Raw genomic sequence first — 24,495 nt, forward strand, 5'->3', positions numbered from 1 at the left:
CACAGCCGCGCACACACACAGCCACGCACACACACATGCATCACCGCTCACTTCAAACTTGCTTTGATTTTTTATCACGATAAACGATAATAGCGATTATCATCCCATCCCTAATCCACACAGGAAGAGCAAGAGGAAGAGGAGAGAGAGATGCTATCTCCTCTGCCACAAGTGATATTTCAAAACAGCTCATCTGGGCTGTCGAATTGATGTGACCCACTGGTGTGCACGAGGTCAGTCCCTCCCTTATCGTTGGCAGACATCTCTGCCTCCCTTCCATGCGCGAGTGTTGACAGACGATACGTCATACACGTCACCATGTCACTCCATGGACGCTTCTACACCTGACTATATGCGGCCGTGCAGATTGTTATATCGCATCGCCGTCAGGTGGAAACCTGCATGCGACGCATTGTGAGCTTGTAGATCTGCTATTTTCACAACTTTTGTGCGATACTCTTGTATGATGAAGTAAGTTTGAGACAAGGGTCTTCAACAGGGCGTCCGGGACCTCTAGGAGGTCCTCAGAGTTACAAGAGTTACAAGCTGTGAGCTTGTAGATCGGCTATTTTTGGCAAAGAGGTTTTGTGTAGAGGGGGAAAAGAGCAGACTAAGTACATAGTGAAAGGTCAACTTTATTAAGTATTGACGGTTCAAGTCTGAAAATTAGGGGTGGGCAATATAATCGATATGGCAATACATCGCGATAGTTTATTTGCCAATACTGTATCGATACTTTGGGCAGTAGTATCGCGATACTTTGAGGAAAATAAAATATGTTCCCATGCATAGGAACCAATGGTAGAAGTTCGGTCCTGACACTCAGCTGCCTCTAGATGTTGCTGTACTATAGTAGCTACTTCCCCTTCAGTGAGTGAGGTCTCTCGATAAAATTGCTGCGAACGACGAAAACAACAACATTAGATCAGCGCCTTCGGCTTTTAAAGCTGATATATCGCAATAGTATCGTATCGCAAAGATTCGCAATATATCCTGATACTATTGCATCGTGACCCAAGTATCGTGATACGTATTGCATCGCGAGATTCTTGCCAATATCCACCCCTACTGAAAATACAAATTGACATGCATCAAAAATACACTGATGATCGTGCTGTCAAACAATATGAAACTATATGGAATCTATGAAAAGGTTGTGGGGGTCCCTACTTCATCTCTCTCTCAACTAAGGGGTGAACTGTACCGTCATGAAACTGTACCTTTTTCTATGCAAACTTCTAATAAAGTCTTCAATCAATCAATCAAGCAACGATATTTAGCTCACATAAACCTATCTATCTGAACTGAGGAATACATTCTATCTCCTTAAAACTCTATGATCTGGATAAAAAAAAAACACAACTGGACAATAAAATCATATTCTTTTACCATATCGGATTAGCTGATGTCTCCCTTCCACCAGTGAACATCCATGCGTGACCTGGGATATCTCCCTGCTTTGCTGGACACGGTTCTCTCTTCATCTAGTGTTATTCCATTCTGCCTCTCTACGCAACTCCTGTCCTGTCTGTCACATCCTGTACTGCTCTCTGCTCTGCTCTCTTCCACCAACAACCCCCTCCCCCACCACCACCCCCAGCGGATGACCCCCCCACCCCCCACTCCACCACCCGAAGTGACCCAAACACAACAACACGCTATATAAACTCACACAATTGCCATCATCATCAGGATGACGGGCAGGAAACAGTCTTGCTTTGTATGTTTGTGTTCAGCAGCAGAGCACCATTGTCTGTGTGTGTGTGTGTGCGTGTGAGAGAGAGAGAGAGATAAAGAGAGACAGACAGACATACAGACAGACAGAGACAGATGAATGGACGGACAGAGAGAGAGAGACAGACGGAGCGATTGGGTGGGTGGGGCCGAGGGGTAGATAGATGTAGTAAAATGTACATCAATACCATCAGTCAATTACGTTTTCAAGCACAACTGAGTTAATCTGACAGAAAACACACCTCGAGACAGATGACATCTTTAATGACTCCCTAGCAGCTCATAAAACCGCCACGCCCAAACAACAACAAAGAAAACTCCATCCTTGGAAGACCCTGTGTCCAATTTAAGCCTGGATCTCTGGCCCCGAGGCTACGGAGGAAGACAGCAAGATGACACCACGGTCGGGTCCAGATAAAGGCCTGACTGATGAAGACCCTCTACCACACTGCTGCCCTCGGGGACCCTGGGTGCCTACAGAAGATACAGGGCATGGGCATGGGCATGCAGGCCCATTCTCTCTCACACACACATACACATACCCACCGACCCATGGACATTATATGCGCAAAATAAAATGCGGGGGGAAAAATGCAAATCTATGCATACAGCAGCACACGCGCGGAAAACCCTCACTGCTCTGTAGCTTGAGGAGTTTACCAGCATGTTTTCCTGGATGTCATGTTGTGTTGTGTCATGTCTTATGCAACCCACAGCCCTACAGGCCTGGACAACCCAGAGTAGAGCTGGCATATCATTTACTATTCTTATGCATGTAACAATTTCAATTTTCAACACGCCTCACTGTATGACTGTACTGAAAGCCTCACTTTCTCTCTCCCACTTTGTAAAGAAAACAAACTTTTCTGCTGACACGGCTGCTGGAGACTGTCACGACCTGCCCACTGTGCCCAGACCTGTTTAATTAATATCCAGGTTTTTGGAAGCAAGGCGGGTTTTAGGACACTTTTGACTTCTCTCTCCAGCGTTCCCATAATAAGCCTTTGCCTTGCATTTACAGTACACAGACATGTGCACGCATGCACACCATGCATGCACGCATGCAGTATAGGGCGGCATAGCTGAATGCTTAGGGAGCCCACCTGGGGAACCAGAGCCCCTGGTTGTCCCAGGTTCGATTCCAGGCCAGGTTAGCAATGTCGATGTGTGTACCTGAGCAAGACTCTCAACCCCTAATTGCTCACGCGCTCCTTGTGGGCAGCTAATCAGCTGGGTTGGGCTGAAAATACTGAATTTCCCTCGCGGGAAGAAATAGGTATCTATTATTATAATAAACACACACACACACGTACAGACAAGCAGGGAGTGCTCCTATGCATACACACACACACACACACACACACACACACCAAACAGCCTGAACCAACCCAAACATGCTCTGAATGCACCTATTTGACACGTCCTCACATGAACCTGGTCTCTGCAGAGAGTGTCTATCCAGTGAGAAAAACAGTGGTTTACTCAAGTAAAAGTATCAATACTGCAATGTGGAAGTATTCCATTACAAGTAAGGGTGCCCTCACACCAAAATACCTAGAGTGGAATCCACCAATGCATTTCAATGAGAATGGAGCGTTTTTTTTTTTTTTTTTGCAGAAATCCTCTACTGGCACATCTCATTGAAATGCATTGGCGGATTCCACTCTAGGTATTTTGGTGTGAGGGCACCCTAATAGTCTGGAATTAAAAATGTACTTGAGTAAAAGTGCAAAAATACTGGCATCAAAATGTACTTAAAGTACCAAAAGTAAAAGTACGATATGTTTGAAAATAGCCGATCTACAAGCTCACAACGTGTCGCATCGCGACGCGTTGTGAGCTTGTAGATCGGCTATTTTCAAATAGCCATGGTATAAAATAAGGCTAAAGTGGTTAATGTATGTTTTGTAATATTGTAATTTATATCTGCAAAGTATCCAGTAACTAAAGTTTCCAATTAAATGTAGTGGAGTAAAAGTACAATATGTTGATCCGAGTCGAGATGTAGTGGACAGTGTTGGGAAAGTTCACTTTAAAAACGAACTAGTTCAAGTTCAAGTTCAGAACTTCTAAAATGAACTAGTTCATTTTTTGTTCATAATTCCCCATTATGAACTAAAGTTCATGGTTCCCCAAAATGAACTACATAGTTCTTTTTTAGTTCTTTTTTTAACCATATTTTTTTTATACTTTTGGCTATTCAAAAAAAAAAAAAAAAAAAAGGAAAATATATATATAAAGGTCTATATATATATAAATGTTTAGACGTTGCTGCATGCTATTATTTGTCAAAATTATTGACTCAGCCCATATAGAACCACACACAGCAATAATTTCATCCAACTTAACATTGAGGTGCCCACAATATTTATGTGCCCACTGCCTAGTTCCCAGTCTTCCTGCACCCTTATTGTGAAGGGCTGAATGTAATAACCATGTTATTGTCTCATTGTGTGAAATATCATAATATTCAAAACAAATATTTGACTCCAATTGATTCCCCACACAGTATTGACTTGATATAGCAATACAAATATATATATATTACACAGCAGTTGTGGGAAAACTAAGACATTGTTCAAAAAACACAATTCCGATTTTGGTCATTTTGGAAATAGGGCAAAAAATATATTTTTCTTCAATCTACTGTCTTGACACTCTAACCAAAATTGTTCTATAGACCATAATCTACAAATTGGAAGTGAAAGAAACTTTAACACACATTTGAAATAAAAACAAAAAATTACATGTACAAGGAACCCCACTAGAAAAAAAACAAAAAATTACATGTACAAGGAACCCCACTAGAAGGCAGACGTTTCTCGTGCACTGCATGTTTCCGCGTTGGTTAAAGTAGCTGATCTACAAGCTCACGTTGTCTCGTGGATGCGACGCGTTGTGAGCTTGCAGATCAGCTATTTTCGCCGTGCAACACACATAGGACAAAGTATAGTCAGTCAGGCTTGCGAGACGAGGAGGAGATTCACAGTGCTGCAGCAGAGTGCAGACAGCACCGCATATCAACGGAGGAACGTTCACGAGGAGCTGCGTGCAGTGCCTACTATTGGAGCATGTGAATGAAAAGAGAGACGAGAGGAGCAGAGGACAGACGACCGCGGAGGCGCGGACCGCCGCATGAACGGCCGACGAACGCCGACGAACGTCGTTCACGGGCGTCAGAATGACCGCGTTCGACAATATCGTTCATCAAGCGAAAACAATTACGTTCAGTTCACGTTCGCCCAAAATATGAGCGTGTTCATGAACGATCGTTCTTTGAACGCGTTCGGGTACAACACTGGTAGTGGAGTAGAAGTAAAAGTCTTGGAAATTGGAAATACTCAAGTAAAGTACAGATACCTCAAAATTGTACTTAAGTACAGTACCTAATTAAATGTACTTAGTTACTTTACACCACTGGAGAAAAGGCATGTTCTGCTGAGAACTGTGGAGATGTGTGTGTGCAGTGCACTGTGCATGGCTTACAGCCTCCGACCACAAGGACAAAGGCATTCTTCTACTCCTCCCCACAGGAACTGCAGTCCTGCATCCTCTACAACACCTATTATTATTTTTTACAAAACACACAAAAAAAAAACACACGGACACACGTGCACTGTACACGTGTGCACTTTTGCACGCACACATCAATCCGGGTTATTGAATTATTTTGATATTGATTTTTTGAGTACATTCTGTGTGTATATATATATATATATCCACCTCTTTCCGCTGGAATTTACTGGAGATTTTTTTGCACCACACTTCCGGTTACCAGCAGACATACAAGCTCACGTCGCGTCGCAGATGCAACCGTTGTGAGCTTGTAGATCACACTCGGCTGCGGCGCCGGAAGCTCCGTGCAACTTCTGCGCAATGCACGATGGGATGTTGGAAAGTTGTGGATATATATATTTCATGAGTGCACACTGTTTTCTATACCCTTACTGTATGTACCCCCCCCCCCCCCTCCCCCAGGTGGAAGGCACACCCACGCTTTTACCCAAAGACTCTTTCGTGCACACCTGTGGGCACAGATCTACATGCGCGCACGCACATTAATTAACACATAGTGTACATGTTAAAGGATATCGCGTAATATTATCCTTTTGATCATTGTGTGGCCAAGGTATGTATTTGTACATACCTGTATATATACATCATCAGTAATCAAAGTAGCCTTGACGTTTTATTTTTTTATTTTTTTATTCACAAATAATGAATTCAAAGTCTCAACTGTTGTAAAGCACCAGGCTACATTGCAAGAAGGCAGGTAAGCTGCTGCACGCTGCTATGAAACAATGCAGCGTTGATAATGGCTGTGCTATTCATGTCTAATTAAAAGTCACCAAGGACCACTCAAGCTCTTTCTCTGTGCATTATACTTTATACCCCAGCACCTGAAGGAATGTATCTGTGTCAGAGACTCCTTAACTGTAACAGTAGGAGGCATGAAATAGGGATGGGACGATATGAACATTTCATATCACGATTATTGTGACAAAAGAAATGTATGTGTTTTTTACAATATTATCGCGATAAATCAAAATCCATTATCCTGGGGCGGAACATTTGCCAAAAAAATTGCAGATCTACAAGCTCACAACACGTTGCAACGAGCTTGTAGATCCGCTATTTTTTGGCAAAGACATTGATAGAGTGAAAAAAAAGACTGTACTATCAAGTACGTATATCATGAGTACCTTTTACCAATTATAGAGGGTTTAAAATGGTACCAGATATGCAGCATCGACAAATAAAAGGTGAATTGATCCCAGTGCATAACGGAGGACGATTTCACGATAAATCAAATATCCACGATACGATTATTGTGAACGATAATATCGCTTATCGTCCCATCCCTAGCATGAAATGGACCACATGCTCAATTAGTAACAAAGGGACCTTAAGATATTCCGTTTATATCTGATTAAACTTAAGGGAGTAGTTGACCCAAAAGAGTTCTTATTTTCTATCAATTACACACCCTATTCTCTTGTGTTTGTCGCATTCCTCAGACAATAATTTGATGACCGGCGGAGACAAAGAGTCTCCTATTGACCGATTGACCCCGGTCATAAATATTTTGGCTTTGGAATGCGACGTAAACCAAAAGAATCTCCACGAATTCAAGGCTTCGTGAGGTGTGCGATTGATAGGAAATAAGTCATTTTTAGGCGAACTACTCCTTTAACCCTATGTTCCACAAATGTCTCTCTGTCTCTCTTCGTCTCTGCACTGTAATGTCCACCCAGGTGGGCTGAAGGCATGAATAATATAATATGAAACCCCAAACCCGCCGTGCATACATTCACGGCGTGCATGCATTTAAAAACGGCGTGTCGATTTTCACATACTGTCACATACTGTAGGTGTGTAACATAAACACATACACAGTAGGGCATTCACCAAATATTCGAATATTCAAATATTCGAATATCAAAGTCACTATTCGACGTTGTTCACCAAAGTCGAATATTTGCTTATTTTTATTTTTTTATTGTTTTCTCTTTAGAAAATATATAGTTTATAAAGCTTGGCTAGATAGGAAGTCATAAGAATGAATAATGCTCTATACCAGGGGTTCCCAAACCTTTTTAGACCGTGACCCCCAAAATAAACATATTTGAACTGGGGACCCCCACCCTGACAAGCACTTGGAATTGCAGGTATTACATTTAATGTGACTCGGTTCCGCAGATAAATATTGTGAAAATAGCAGATCTACATGCTCACAACGCCGTTGTGAGCATGTAGATCGGCTATTTTCACAATGTTCGCCTCTTGCTTACTTAATATTTGACAGTTTGGCCAGTCCTGTAGAATATTCGACTATTCGAATACTTTGAGGTCGAATAATTCGAATACTAAAAATCACTATTCGTGAATGCCCTAGTACACAGGGTGAAGAAGAAGAAAAATCGACACGCCGTTTTTAAATGAAAAAATCTTGACATTATTAGTTCATTATTATTCTCAGGTACAATGACATCATTGTGCACCACGTTGAAATCTTGTAAATTCAAGATTGTCATTTTTGGGCGGTGCTCCTGGAATAGGAGAACATCTGGCTTTGTTATGGGAACACACACACACACACACACACACACACACACACACACACACACACACACACGTTCTGTCAGCCATGATAAATGGAGAAAACGCCAACTCCTCACACTCAACAGCATTGCAGCCGTTGAGGCTTAGGGCATTTAATCACCAGTGTGCCTGCCCTGCTGGAGCTGCAGGCTCATCACAGACTTGTTTTCTTATTGGCTCCCAACCATGGGCAACACTGGCTTCAAAACATGTATAATGTGCCAGCCAGATAAAAAGAAACTAACTGAGTTGTCAGTAAAATGTTTGACAGATACATATATAACTTTGCACGTAGTTCTTATGACAGTATATCACCTGACTAGCAGTAGGTAACACGTTATGACACGATATAACATGAACGGAACTATAGGTAACTGCTCGACTACAATCAACCAGGCTAATACATCACCACCTCCCATGTGTTGCTGACATTTGGAATCTATGCCCTCCAACACACTGTGGGCTTCCAGGTGTTCCTCATTACCTGTGTCTTGTGTGTTACCTCTGAGCATAGGTCATCAACATGTCCGTACGTGGACAAAATTGTGTCTGTGGCAAAGACTTGGCCTTGTCTGTGGCAAATTTGAGATTTTCTTTTTTTTACACACCATTTAAATGTTGTTATTTTGATCATAATACCCAATGTTGTTATTTTGATCATAATACCCAATTATTGCGCCGAAGGTCGCATTTACCCTGAAAAACCTTGTCGCTTGAGTGACCTTCTGTACAGGAAGTGATGTCAGTGTGATGTCAGTGAGTCGTGACATCACTTCCTGTACGGGGAACATGACCAAACTCCCCCCAGAATGACAACAACTCGAATCGTCAGAGAAACGCTGTGGTTGGCCAGATGGTCAAGAATTGGCGCGAGGTCACATGTCACCCTGAGGTCGCATGTCACCCTCAGGTGTCTTACTAGTAGTACTACTGAATGTCAAGTCCCCATTTCTTTCCTTTTTTTTCAGAATATGAATGACACTTATTCACTACGACACTATGGCATATTAGGAGTCCAACTAGTACTAGTGTTCTCAAATGTTTTATTTGCAAGGAGCCCCTTAAAGGGTCCATTTGGTTCCATTTGTACACTCTCAGAGTTATAGACCTGTTACGGTCATTCAGGGCTCGCTCTTTATGTGTTTCTGGTAATATTATTCTCCACTCATTTTGAATGTCAATGGCAAAAAACGGAATTTTGACAAAAGATTTCCACCACAAGCCAACATGGCGATGACCCTCTCTGTGTGAAGAGAGCGAGCCATCACGAGTCGATGATGTAACACTGTTGACTGTATGACAGGCTTCCTGCATTGTTTTTTCCCCTTTTTTTTACCCCCCCCCCCCCCCACAAACACACACACACACACACCGATTCCCTTATCTTCGACTAAATTAAGTTGCCAATTGGCAACAGACCACACAGACGGTCAGTGTGGCCTTGGATCATCAAAAAAAACAGATGCTTGCATGTAGCTGGCCCTGACGGTGCTGAGATCATGTGCCTCCACCTCCTCCTCTCTGTTTGAAGTCAGGTGCATACCTTTTGCCCAAGGTTGAGATCCAGATGTCACACTGCATGCAATGACTTGCAGGGTGAAGGTACAGTACTGTACACGGATATAGGGAATGACAAGAACCAAAATGCTCCACTCGCTTGCTCTCCATTGACCATATTCACTCAGTGGCCATTTAGTTCTAAATACTAATACTAAGCCTGGGAAAAAAGACACAACCCTGATATTTTGACTGGGGACAGTCAAGATAAGCATGGAACAGGAACAGGAAATCCGTTTAAAAGGGAGATTGTCGGTACATAAATGCAACACCAACCCAACATCGTTGCATTGTATCTCCCTGTTGCAGTATAATGATATGTATACCAGTGTTTTGACAGCAAATCCACCAATAGCAATGGTCTGTCATAAGTCTAAATAATCCCCATAATATTAGATGAGAAATGTGTATATTAGAGATAGATTTGAGGGCCACAATTTTACTTTCTTTTTAAGTCAAAGTGAAAGACAAAATAAAAAAATAAATTTTAATAATGCCTCAGTGGTCTTACTCTTTTCCCTCTGATATACTTAATACTTCCAAAAAAGCATTGGACTCCTACGCAGAAGTATTTTGTCAACTACAACTGACCTGATGTAAGATGTTGAACTATGCTCCACTAGAGAAGTGCCAAAGGCTGCGTTCGATGTGCACTTCCAATGGTCCTAACAGCAGCCAAAGGAATTTAGGGGGTTAATGTTTAAAAAGATAGGTCCAATTTCACGACACGTCACCTACATTCCCTTCAGGTGAGTCAATCCAATCCAATTCTATCCACTTTATTTATAGTGCACATTTAAAACAAAAGCGTTGAACCACGGTGCTGTGGACTCAGTAAACAAATATAAAAACTGTCAACCAATCCCCGAGCTACAGTAGCACTGAGAATGCTGCTTCCTGATTGGATAAGTGTTATCCATAAGTCAGAACATTAATGCTGCTTCCCGATTGGCTAAGTGTTATCCAGAAGTCAGAACATTAATGCTGCTTCCCGATTGGCTAAGTGTTATCCAGAAGTCAGAACATTAATGCTGCTTCCTGATTGGCTAAGTGTTATCCAGAACATTAAGTAAGCTGGGCTAGAACTATAATGTGTTCCTTACAGCAACCACACTAACATGGGAAAAACACATTGAGGGTACAACACAGAGACATTGCCTAACAGCAACTCAGATAGCCAAGGAGTACAAGTGAGTTTTCAAACGTGATTTAAACACAGGCAAGTTTTGAGACACTCTAACATGGGGTGGGAGATCGTTTCACGGTGTGGGCGCAACAGCAAATCAGATCAGGAGAATCAAACTATTGCAGAGCCTCATCAAGGAGATGTCTGTCGAGCCAGAGAGAAAATACAAGCAACAGCGGCCATAGACACACAAGGGGGCACGACTCTAGCATGTCTCGCAGAATTGTAAGCCTGGCCTATATGCAGCTTTGTCATGTAGCAGAACCGTACGCTGAAAAGAGCTCAGACCTGATTAGCTAGTCTGATTCATACGTGCGCATTGTGTGAGACAGTGTGATTCTCTATGTCTATCTGCTTATCAAGGCTGATCAGAGTCACGGTCCATCAGAGCCGTATGTCATAAAGACTTAACCCCCTTCTGTCCCCCGCTGACCCTCAGGATTAGACGCAACTGCGGCGCCACTCGCTTTGTGCCTCGCTTGTCCCCTTCCGTGTGGTGCTGCCCGCCCCCCACACCCACCACCCCAGCCCCAACCCCGAACACAGCCCCATCCCCCACCAGCACAAACAACCAGCGCGGTTGACAGGCAGGTCAACGCATGCCTGTCGTTAACCCCAGTGATTGTCTCCCCAAGCCCCTGCAGCCCTTGTTTTGTGTTGATTCGAGGCAGCTTCTCAAAAGTACCACTTCAGGGAAGGGTGGCAGAGGCAGTTAAAGAAGGGATGGATCTGTGGCCCCCAGGCGGCCCGTCGGGAGGGTTTGATTGAGAGCAGATGTGGGGACGGCGCAGACCTGCTCCGTCCACACAGGATCTGATTGTGTGTGACGCCAGACACAAGGTGCAACGAAGGCCATGACAAAGAAGGGTTTCAATGAAAATATATCACTCGGGCATAAAGGCTTTCTGTGTGCCTGCCAGTGGGCCCGGGCAAGCCATCTCTGTTTCAACTCAACATATGTTTACGATACCCTATCCATCACTCCATTATGGTAGAGGAGAAACACACCATATGAGGGAAAAGTCAAAGACGACGAAACATATTTGATGTGTGCGCGTGGATAGTTCAAACAGAAGCACGCAGCACAGTCCAACCCAACCTGTTCCTTTCTTCTCTTTCCATTCAGTGATCATTCTCGAATTTCTCGCTGGGAGTCGGCCTTTCGCTGTATGTGCCAACAGTATCTCGCTGACCTTGTTTCGTAGGAATAACAGCGGAGCAGCGGGGCCGGCAGCCCACAGAGAGGTATGTGATGGAGCGGCCAAAAGTTGCAACGTTTGAAAAGAGACTCAGAGGGAGAGCTGACGCGTACAGTACAGCACATGCACTGCCAGGAGTGGGAGGTGTGAAAACTAATATGGCCGTCAGGTCAGTGTCGTTCTATAATATCCACTGGGATGAGGATTAATACGTTAAAATATCTACTTTCACAACACGTCCTGGCTGAGCAAAAAGAACTGAACTACAATCTAACAGACGTGCAACGACGCAGAGTTAGCTTGCATATCTGTTATTTTTCGCGAGCGACGACGCGTTGTATTAAGAAGCATAAATTAAGGTATAGAACTTCAACTGGCTTCAACTGGCAGAATACTAATTATCTCTCTATATATACCGGTAGGTTGTGTAGATCAGGGGTCTTCAACAGGGGAGGGGGTCCGGGAGAGTTACTACAAATCTTTGTGTGATAGAAACCTTTTTTCACATTTTTTATATTAACCACTTGAACCCTAACGTCCATATTCTGAGAACTTTAGCCAAAAATAGCAGATCTACAAGCTCACAATGAGATTGTCTATTTTCTGCAAAGATGTTTGGTGTAGAGGGGAAAGGTCAAGTTTATAACGTATTGACATATTCAAGTGGTTAAATATCTGAAAACACATTAACATGAATCCAAAATACACTGATGATTGTGCTGTCAAACGATGAAACTATATGGAATCTAAGAAAAGGTTGTGGGGATCCCTGCTTCATCTCTCTCAACTAAGGGGTCCTTCCTTGGACTGAAAACATTAAAGACCCCTGCCTGGTGTAGATATTCTAACCCTAAACCCGGGAAGTTCAACATTATACCGAAGTCGCCTGGAACGACCACACCGAGAGCCTCCACTCTACCTGATGTCGCTCATCTAGCAACTGTTGCCCAGTTGCCAATCTAATCTCTGCATGCCCCTTCACTTACAACAGCCCATGGGACTACACACAGCCAGGTGGCATGGGCTACCGAGTTGCCTGATTGGCTGGCTGGTGCCAACAGCTGCAGACAGCTGTCCCCAACATGGCGTCTCGCAATCATCACTTCCACCGCGGAGAGAGCGGGGGCCGGGGGACCGCCATCACACGGCTCATCACACACGACTACATACTGACACAAACACAAGGAGGAATTCTGTGTGTGTGTGTGTGTGTGTGTGTGTGTGTGTGTGTGTGTGTGTGTGTGTGTGTGTGTGTGTGTGTGTGTGTGTGTGTGTGTGTGTGTGTGTGGTGTGTGCGTATGACTGGTCAAGCGCTTCACTATATGTGCTCACCAAAGGCCGTCTTGGCTGAGAGGGTCATTGGGTAGTTATCTCATCTCTCTTGGGTGGGATCCAGGTCTTTAAGGAGCCATGATGAGGAGAAGAGGAAATTAAACCACTGGCTTTTGTTACGGGTTTAAGGATCACAGGGTGTGTGAGAGAGAGAGAGAGAGAGAGAGAGAGAGAGAGAGAGAGAGAGAAAGAGCGAGAAAGAGCGAGAGACCGTGGGGGTAGGAACTGCCTGAGTCATTTATTGTGTGTGAGTGTGTGAAAGCATGCATGTGTGCGCACGGCCCACACGCACCAGAAAGAGCGAAGCCAGTGTATCGCTGATGTCGGGTGGAAACCTTTTATGTCCAAAACCGTTCGTTTTGTATTTATCATTTTAAAAATGATTTAAAATAGCGAAAATAGACGGCGTGCTTGTGGATCTGCTATTTTCATTAGTTTTGTGTCTTGTATGATGAAGCAGGGCTTTACTTTATGAAGAAAAAAAAACACAAATTTGAAACTTGGTTTCTGCCCGACAGCGACGATATGTGTGCATTGGGCGGAGTGGGGTCATCGTCTTTTCACAGGCCAACCGTGCAGATATCATCTTCCCAACCTCCGCTCGACCTTGATAAATCCCCTCCTTTGTAACTCAAACCTCCAGAGAGGGCGGGTTGGGTTCTCTCTCCCGTCTCTTGTGAAGCACACACTGTTGCCACCGATGTTGCTCTTCTTGTTTAGTTATCGCTTGCTTCTATTGTGCATGTGAGAACAGCGGCTCATGACTCTCTCTGACTCGTCTCCTTTTACTCACACGCTTATCAAGACAGTGAACTATCATGAACGCCTTCCCTCCCGAAACCACAATGTTGTTTAGTTTGTCGTAGTTTTTGCCTCCGGGCAAGAACTTTGACGAAAGTCTGGTGAGAAACGCGTTAATAAACTCTTTGATTCATGTTGGCAGGGAACAAGAACTGAACTACCGGTACTCAAACTATACAATCTGGCCTTTACTTTCATAATATCATCAACTTCAGAGTCCATAGGCCTACCACTAAAATCACATCCCCAAAAGTGGGTTCCACTGAAATGGATTTCTGAGGACTGATGGATTTTTCCAAAAAGTACAAGGATTACAGTAGCCTTTTATGATAAATAAACATATCTGAACCAGCATTCAGGTAATTTTGAAGGGGAAAAAATCGATCTGGCAACGTTTTAATAAAAGTTGCAATATTGGCCAATAACACAAAAGTAACAGAAGCAAATAAAAATGCATAATTTTTGTTCCATAATACACCTGTTGTCATGTCTATAATAACCATAAAGTGGCGCATTCACACATTGGGAGGCAAAGTCTGCACAAGTCAATATAAAAACTTCTTATAGAATAGATCAGTGTTTCTCAACCTTTTCAGGCCATGACCCCCAAAATAATCATATTTGAACTGGGGACCCCCACCCTGCACAAGCACTTGGAATTGTAGGAGTTGGCATTACATTTAGTTTGGCTCTATCTATTCCATTGTGGAAATATGCGAGGTGTTGAGCATGTAGATCGTCTATTTTCACATTTTCTGTCTCTAATATTTTACAATTTTACCGATGTTTGACCAGAGGTACTAAAAAGGTATTTAAAGTCCTTAAATTGTCACTTTAGAAATGTGCAGATACCCTGTATAAACTTATACTGTATGTTGGACTGTTTGCTGTTGAGTGAGAAAACAATGTTAACTTTTAGCTAAACATCTGGGGACCCCCCCAAAATAATTTGGGGACCCCTTTGGGGGTCCCGACCCACAGGTTGAGAACCACTGATGTAGATCATCCTCATACATCAAAAAAAATCTTTGTGCCCACCCCACACAGAGTAACTAACATCATGCATTTTGAAAACGTGCCCAACAGTAGGCTAAACACACTCCGCAACTTAAACCCTGGACAGGAAATGTGCCCAAAGAATTCAAGATGCACAGGATATGAGGATGATATACTTCCACTGCTACAGTAGCCTGCCCTATAGGATGAAAATCACTGCTTACTTTTTCATGTCAAGGACCCCCAAATAGACACTTATTAGGCCGTGGACCAAATGCCATGCAGGGACCCCCATAGGAGAAGATTCTTACGGCTCTAACAGTGATTCTCAACCATTTTAATTTCAAGGATCGCCAGTTTGACATGCATTATAGGCTACGGCCCCCCCCAATTAATGGCATTGCTTTCTCTGGAAATGTTATATTGAAAAATCAATGTTAATTTAACTTTGAGAGTGTGCAAATGGAACCAAATTGACCTGTTAGGTTCCATTTGGTTCCATTTGTACACTCTCTGAGTTACATAACCAATAAGGGTCCATTTGGTTCCATTTCTGAGACATACCCAATAAGGGTCCATTTGGTTCCATTTGTACACTCTCTGAGTTACATATACCTACCATAAGGGTCCATTTGGTTCCTAACTATCCTTTAGCTGGGGACCCCCTGGAACTCCCTCAAAGACCGCTGGGGGTCCCCGGACCCCACTTTGAGAACCAATGGATTAGTCCACCTGAACCTGTCATGCGTTATGTTTTCTTTTGTTATTGTGAGGCAGAATTCAATCCACAGACATTGCAGACGAATTGTCCGTTTCTGACAGCTGAGCCCCAAATAAAAATGAATGTAATCGTAATCGTCACTATCTTAAAAAGTCACCCATTGCGCTGCCATAAAATGAGTAGGCTATGTGCTGTTTTGGCAGTTCATACCATTTTTATGTAAGGTAGCAGCCTGGGCTGGATGTGGCTGTGCTACCATTTCAGATTTAATACTGCCTGTAATTTAACAGTAGCCTATTAATAGTCAACTGATCATAGACGGCGACTCAATCAATCAATCAATCAATCAACGGACAACAAAATGCAACATCGATTTACTGCCTTTACTTCGGCTTTTTCGGATCATGAAACTCGAGCGGCAACTTTTCCAGCATCCGTCTGAGAGCACCTGATAGCCGTCTGCATCACCGGTCTGTCCGGCTGCATGTCTGCCTCTTAACACACGCGTTATAAACTTCTGGCCACAGTCACACACACGTTACTACCGCGGTGCGTGCATATAATAACGACGTACTAAAAGTGCATTTAACGCATGCTGCATGCATGTGTCATTTGTTGAATAACTTCGCATAATATTATGTCACAGACAGGACAAGGAGTTACATTCGGCGGGTTTATTATCGCCTACCTTTTAACGGAGCACAAGCGTCGACCTTAATGTTCCACTCCTCTCCCCTTTCCTTTTTACGAAAAGTTTCTTAAACGTATTCCTTTGTCGATCTCATGCGGAGAGAGCCATGGTGTCTCGGAACAATCCTCTGATCCATAGCCTACTTTTGGAGAGAGCTGAGCTGCGCTCCTGACTTGAATTTCCATACAGAGCTCTCTCACGCACACACACACAGTCACACACACAATCTCCAACAGGCACCTACATGTAAACTGAGCCCCTCCAGTGGTGACATCACACATCTCTATGGCAACTCTAAACTCCACCCAGCGAGAGCTGAACTTACCTGTCTGACTACCAATATTTCACATAAGGGTCGGGATTCCTCACTCTTATTTCAGACTGGAACAGCCTGTGGTTTCAAATGCTTTTTTGTACACTCCTAAAGAGTTATATTGTTATTATAATAATCTTTATTGTCCCCAAAGGCAGTGGTTCTCTTCTCAACCTGTGGGTCGGGACGGGACTCCCAGGGGCGTCCCCAAATTATTGTGGGGGGTCCCCAGATGATTAACTTAATGTGCAACATCGTTTTATCACTCAACAGTAAACAAACCAACTTAAAGTTTAAGTGTTTAGAGGGTATATGCACATTTCTAAAGTGACAATTTAAGGACTTTTTAATACTAATGACAAATTAAACATTGGACAATTTGTCAAATATTAGAGGCAGAAATTGTGAAAATAGCCGATCTACATGCTCACAACGCCTCGTGTTGCGAGGCGTTGTGAGCATGTAGATCTGCTATTTTCACAATAGAACCGTGTTATACAAAATGTAATTCCTCAACTCTCGTCAGGGTGGGGGGGTCCCCAGTTAAAACATGATCGTTTTGGGGGTCGTGGCCTGAAAAGGTTGAGAACCACTGCCCTAAGGCATATTTGTCTGTCCAAAAACAACACAAAATCCCATGATATAATGATATAACGCAAAACAACACATCACAGACAAATCATGAGGTCCCCACTTGTGCACAGAAAACCATCCTATCGACGGGGGCGAGGCAGTTTGTTCAGTAAAGCGATGGGCGAGGGGACAAAACTCCCGCTAAAACGAACCTTTTGCCACATTAATTACGGTTCTGTATCTTCGTCCCGATGCCATAAGGTTGAAGTAGCGATACAGAGGATGATCTGTATTCTAGATCTGTATTTTGGAACCCCCCAGTGAACCCTGAGGGACTCCCTGGACCCCACTTTTGAGGACCACCACCCATAAAGGCCCACTCATTCTGAATTAGTATTAGCTGTTGATTAGATGGACAAAATTAAAAAAATATATATATATATTTGTTTATACAGGGCACTCCTTTGAAAATATTTGGTTAATCTGGCCTGTCAGTTTATATCAAACCCACTCACTCTAGTGAGTTTGGTTTGTGCTCAGAATACCAAGTCAAAACTTGTAAAATAATTAGACGTATTTCATCCCACAAGGGAAATTCATTTTTTAGCTTCGGGGCAGAAACATTGCTTTTAGTTTCAGTTTCAGTATACCAGATACACATATAATTTAGAGTGTCTCCAAAAAATCTGTTACCTTTTGGAAAACTTAGAAAGATCATAACAACCATATCTATTTAGTTATGTTTGTTGTAATCTCCCAAAATCATCCAAGAATGACCATAACTGTAATAAATGTGATTCACACACACACACACACACACACACACACACACACACACACACACACACACACACACACACACACACACACACACACACTCACTCACTCACTCACTCACTCACTCACTCACTCACTCACTCACTCACTCACTCACTCACTCTCACACTCACACTCACACTCACACTCACACTCACACTCTCACACACACACACACACACACACACACACACACACACACACACACACACACACACACACACACACACACACAGATTCATTGGTTTGGCATACTATATCTGCATACAGAAAACAATAATTATGTTTTCTAAAAGAATACCAAAAAAGTGTTTCTGTTTTCTGTAATGCGACTTTGATTATGTAGAAAAGCGCTATATAAATTGTATGTAGTATTATTACGTTTGCTCAGACATCATAGTCTATGCATTGATTTTAAAATAGAATCTACACAGTAAAACCTCCAGTGCTAATTTAACCATCTGTAACTCCAAGAGTGTACAAACGTCAACAAATGGATCCATAAGGGTTAATTTGTTTACATTTATTTTGTACACTCTCAGAGTTACATACCCTACCAATAAGGGTCCATTTGGTTCCTAACTATCCTTTAGCTGGAACACTGAATGAACACTGACGATTTCACAACGTAATCTAAATAAACCTGCCAGAACTGCTGAAAATATGTCTATTGCGCAATGCTCTGTACCTTTGGCCTGAGCTTCTCCCTAGTTTGCATGGTGCCCAGATCACCTTCACCTCTTATTGTTTTGGCTATAAATCCAAGTGACCTCCCCTTTTGTCTCCTCTGACCCGATGTAAACATACACGTGGGACAAACTCAACTGACCCGCATCTCACTCTTTCTTGTCCACCGGCCTAATCAAAAGAATTGCACACAAGCAAGTCATGCCCTTTGTTGTGAAAACACTACACACTGTAGCACATTCCAATACAGAGACTAACGTATGACACATCCAAGTGTCCCTGAATTGACATAATAAGCACGTGCAATTATAGTGCTCACACCAGTGACACAGCTCACTGCTGTGTGCAGGCCGACGTAAACCCTGAACCGCCTGTGGTTCCTGTGTTTTCTACTTCTGCAGCAAAAAAACAGCAACTGATAATCTCAGCGTGGCTGGAGGAGGATGTGACAGGCTGATTTATAGAGAGGCCCTCCCCGTCCCTTTCTTATCCTATGGCTAAAACAAGAGGAAATGGTTTCACGATTGGACTGTCGCCTCGGCCTGGAATGGAAAATACAAAATGAGCTGTGATGAAGAAGAGAAGCCATCTTTATGTTCACTATAGTGCAGAAGTCTTCAATGTTTTCAGGCCAAGGACCCCTTAGCTGAGAGAGAGATGAAGCATGGACCCCCAGATTCCATATAGTTTCATTGTTTGACAGCACAATCATCAGTATATTTTGGATTCATGTACATTTGTGTTATCAGATATGTAACCACTTGAACCATCAATACTTTCACTTTGTACTTAGTGTGCTCTTTTTTCCCCTCTACACCAAACCTCTTTGCCGAAAATAGCCGATCTACAAACTCACAACGCCTCGCAGCAGTATAAAAATCCAACAATACCAAATCAATGTAGTCACATTCCCACTTTGTTTCTTGGCACACACCAATAAACCAATACACGTTTTGGCAAAAATCACAACTTTTCATCAACCAAAAACAAATCTAAAAGTATTTAATAAATGAAATAAAATAATTTCCCTAAATACTTAAAAAAACAAACCTTAAGAAGTAGTAAAACTAGCAGATCTGCAAGACTGCAAAGGATCAATTCGCTAGTTTGTGTCCCCCGGCAAACGCCAAATTTCTCTTTTGGGTCTCGAACTACTAAGTTGACTGGCAATTAGCGTGAGAAATCTAGCGCCGATATGTCCAGCTGATCGCAGAATGAGCTCCGGAAAGACACACACAGACAGACACTCTTATAGATGGCCAGCCTCCTACAAAGATACACCATTACAAGAAGACCATGTGAGCACCACACAACAACAACAACAACAACAACAACAACAACAACAACAACAACAACAACAACAGTAATGTAGTGTTCCCAGCAGACCCTGTGTTCTCCCCAGTGGTGGAAAAAGTACTCACATTTATAACTCAAGTAAAAGTATCAATACTGCAGTATACTCCAGAATTCAAAATGTACTTGAGTAAAAGTACAAAACTATTGGCATCAAAATATACTTAAAGTAGGGCAAAAGTGATTTTTGTATGTTTAATAATATTATAATGTATACCTGCAAAGTAAATAGTAGCTAAGTTTTCAAACAAATGTAGTGGAGTAAAAGTGCAATATTTGGATCCAAGATGTAGTGGAGTAGAAGTAAAAGTACTGGAAATTGGAAATACCCTGGTAAGGTACAAATACCTAAAAAGAAAGTACTGTAAAGCAGGGGTCTTCAACGTTTTCAGGCCAATGACCCCTTAGCTGAGAGAGAGAGAGATGAAGCAGGGACCCCTTAGCTGAGAGAGAGAGAGATGAAGCAGGGACCCCTTAGCTGAGAGAGAGATGAAGCAGGGATCCCTTAGCTGAGAAAGAGATGAAGCAGGGACCCCCTCTACATATTGTATAAATGCGTGATGCAGATTTTCATCAATTTCATAGATAGATTCATAGACTTGTTTGACAGCACTGTCATCAGTCTATGTTGGATCCGTGTTTTTAGTTAACTTGACCTTTCACTCTGTACTCTTTTTTACCTCTACACCAAACCTATTTGCCGAAAATAGCCGATCTACAAGCTCTCAAGGCTTTGAGAGCTTGTAGATCGGCTATTTTTGGCTGAAGTTCTCCTCAGAATAGGGATGCGAGGGTTCAAGTTGTTAATTTAAAAGAATAATCCTATCTCAAAGATTTGGCAGCCCCCCTGTAGTAACTCTGAGGACCCCCTAAGGGTCCCGGACCCCCTGTTGAAGACCCCTGCTGTAAAGTAAAAAGTACTGAGTTACTTTCCAACCACTGGTTCTCCCCAGAGCAGTGTATGGAGAGTGGCGTCACGCTTTGATCTCGCCGCAGACCGGAAATGGCGTCGCTAGAGCCTAGTTTCATTCTTAACAAGCCTCAGCCCACTTCACCTCCATTGTATTTCACTCGCTGGTAAGTAGACTAAATCACGTATTTTTCACCCTTTTAACGCATTCACGGGGCCTCTCCAAGGTAGGCAACATTATTATTTCACGTAATCGGCTCTAGTTAATGTTTATTGTAAGAAATTTGACTTTATTGACTTTTAAATTATTTAACTTGGAGAGGTCTGTGAATGCGTTAAAAGGGGGAAAAGACGTGATTTAGTCTACTTACCAGCGAGTAAAAATGCCTTGGTTACAATGGAGTTGGACAAGGCTGAAGAGCAGCAGGAATATCACCATACTCCAGTAGGCTAAATAGTGACGTCACGTCCGCTTTCCACGCTTACAATGGGGGTCAATGTAAGTGTCATAACTCTCTCTATTTATATAGCACTGGTTCTCCCCAAGCAGCCACTGACCTGCTCTCGGAGCCGCTCCTGGTGTCCCATGATGGCGGAGGCGTGGTGCGGGTACTTCTGCTTCAGGTGCTCCAGGAAGGCCTCCCTCTTCTTGTCCATCTCCGGCGGCTGCATGGCCAGGATGTCCCGGGCGCTGCGGGCCCCCCCTACCGTGTGCCTGCGTGGGACGGTGCGGCTGGCTTTGGGGTCTGCTGCACGGGACGGCGGCGATGACGTCCCATTGGGGGAGGCCTGTCGGCGGCCAAGGTGCTCGGCGTCCTCCGGGGAGGTCACCTTCAGGTTGCTTTTGTTTTGCTCTGAGGGGACAGAGAGGGGGGGGGTAAGGGTCAATACACACATACTGTACTGCTGTTTTGCCATCAACGCCGAGTGTGTGTGTGTTTGTGTGGCTGCGTGCGAGTGTGTGTGTGGGAGTGTGTGTGTGTGTGTGTGTGGCTACAGTATGTGTTGTTGGTCTACAGTAGTTCATGCAGAGGGCAACTTAAGCCAAATAGAGGACAAGCTAGCGAACCGCTGTTTGAGACCAAACCCCAAAAGCAGGCAGGAGTCTTACCAAATTAGTATGAATCTTTGATTGAGTATTTTATTAGACAAAAATGGAGAACAAGTATAGTCAATACAATAAAAATGTAGTACAGTACAAGTGCAGTTAAACACCCTGCCTAAAAGGAGTGTGGTGGAATTCACATTCTGTCAGTAAGACGTAAATAAAGAAGTGTCAGTCAGAGGCAAAGGCATAAGGTGGTGGTGGTGGTTTAATACAATGAATTGTACAAATGATTGTGTACATAGAAGTACCACAGGCCTGTGGTACCGAGATTCTGCCCTAAGCAAAGGAAATCAAACCATAGTTATACTGGCATTGCAAGGACAAGCTGTAACATAAACAATATCTATCAACCTAGGAAAACCATCTTGACTCTTTCAGTACATCATGTTATCTGTGATACAGCATAATCTACTCTTACTAACGTCACTCATAATCAATCATGATAATATAATATCTACTATTGTTATTGACGTCACATAATCAATCATGATAACATAAACTCTACGACAGGAGCATCCCAAATAAGTCCTTTTACAGTCTTTTTTTACGTCGGAAGGCCTTATTCAATTCATGGACATAACAAATAGCAATCAAAAAAAAAGGCCTCTGGCCTCCTGAAAGGTGAGTTTTCAGGGCAGTTTTGAAGGAGGCCAGCGAGCTACATGTTTTAAGGGAAGTAGTCAAGGAATTCCACACCTGGGTGGCAGTGTTGTGTTGTAAGGGGAATTTATCCATATTTGTCTTAATGGGTTGTGTTATCAGATCGTTGTGTGCGCTCCAACCTGGTGTTTTGGCTGTGGGTGTCGCTAACCTTTTGGAGATGTTTGGTCAGATAAGCGGGTACTGATAGTTGGGTCGTTTATGGCACTTCCGTGACCATGGAGAGCAAAAGTCAGTTTCTCAATGGATTTGTCATCTAGGAGGGTTATTAAACAAATTTGGCTGGGGTGTATTTTTTAAAATGGTGGGCACATTTTTTTAGAGACCCAAATCCAAAATGGCTACAATCAGCTATGACGAAAATTTACTTTTCAACGGTTTGACCTACAGTTATGAATAAAACTTGTTTTCTGACTTTTTGGGTTGAGGAATCCATAATTTATGTTCATTTAATGATTTAACCTGTTTTCAAGCTTCGTATCCAAGATGGCTCCCGACTATCAGCTCTGAAAGGTCAATTTTTTAACATTGTCATGGAACCTTCATATTAGGCTCTAATGAAAGCTCTCTTCAAACTAAACTAAAATAATTCCACAGAGGTCATCTCAAAGGTCAAAGAGGTCACCTTTTGTCCTATACAGTGATTATTCATCAAACTAATAGACTGCTACTCTTCATCAGAATCTGTTGATTCTCAACACTGGCTCCACTCATCATCAGTACTAATGTCATCTGAAGGGTCACAAGAGAGTGTGTGCGCGCACACACACACTCTCACGGCCGGACTACACCAGAAAACACGCGCGTATGCGTGCGCTGTCTGTGCGTGTGCGAAAAGCCCCTGGCTACACCAAGGAGGGGGTATATGTGCGGGAGATCAGAGAGTCTGTGTACAAAACGCATACGCGTATGTAAAAAATAGAACCGATCCTATTTTTACAGCATGCGTATCCGTGGTTCGCGCTATCTGTGAGCCTGGTGTAGCCGGCTGAACTATCCAAAACGCGCATATGCGCGCACACCCCGCATACGCACTGACGCGCGCAAAACGGCTTGGTGTAGCCCGGCCGTCACACAGTCACACACACACCGCCTATCCTCCAACAGCTGTCAGCAAGACGAGGCGCACAAGAAGAGCTGATTAATTAGCTCAGCGGCTCATCATATACTTGGGAATTATATGAGCGGGTGTGTTTTGTTATAATTACTCCAGGTCCGGATCCATATGTGGTTAAATCTGTACCCTCGCAGAGTTTTACATTTACCGCGAATCTGCAATGCAACTTTGCCGACAGACAGCAGAACCAGTCCAGACTGTTACCACTTATAACATCACGTCGGGTCAAGAAATTCTGTGGTTCTACATATTTTGGCTAAATGCTTCGCTTTAGCTATTCTGTTCTGTGCTGCGAGGCGCAATGTGGCGCGCGGCCCAACGGAGAGCGGTCAGCACGTACATAACGTAGAGGAGGAACTATGCATGTCGACGGATTTACTGTACGTAATCTCTCACCCAAAACGTACACAAAATCAACCATACCTAACGTAACTATAAATGGCCCTTAACATGTGGAACGCCCTACCGAAAGCCTTAAAGGAGTGTAAATCCGTAACTTCCTTTAAGATCGGTCTGAAAAGTCACTTAGGCCTACAGGTGGCTGCTACTCGATACTTGTAATAGACAAAGCCTATACTTACCTCCCCCTTTTCACAGTAAATATATTTTATTTATTTTCTTCTTTTATTTAAATGTTCT

The 24,495-nt window shown here is 43.1% G+C and overlaps 1 protein-coding gene across 6 annotated transcripts in view; it reads right to left on the reverse strand.

Annotated features, from left to right (window-relative positions):
* kiaa1217 (KIAA1217 ortholog) overlaps positions 1-24,495 on the reverse strand; it is a 182,318-nt gene that overhangs the window by 78,460 nt on the left and 79,363 nt on the right. For 3 of the 6 annotated variants that reach the window (XM_080752225.1, XM_080752224.1, XM_080752223.1), the window contains exon 2: positions 21,530-21,825. In XM_080752225.1, the coding sequence (XP_080608351.1) occupies positions 21,530-21,643 (114 nt within the window). In that variant the 5' untranslated portion in view covers positions 21,644-21,825. Of the gene's footprint in view, positions 1-13,110; positions 13,157-16,316; positions 16,508-21,529; positions 21,826-24,495 lie in introns of those variants that run through there. The other 3 variants (XM_080752228.1, XM_080752226.1, XM_080752227.1) reach the window with 3 other exon arrangements.

This window comes from Nannobrachium achirus (assembly GCF_963921795.1).
Source record: "Nannobrachium achirus genome assembly, chromosome: 21".
Classification (NCBI taxonomy): domain Eukaryota; kingdom Metazoa; phylum Chordata; class Actinopteri; order Myctophiformes; family Myctophidae; genus Nannobrachium; species Nannobrachium achirus.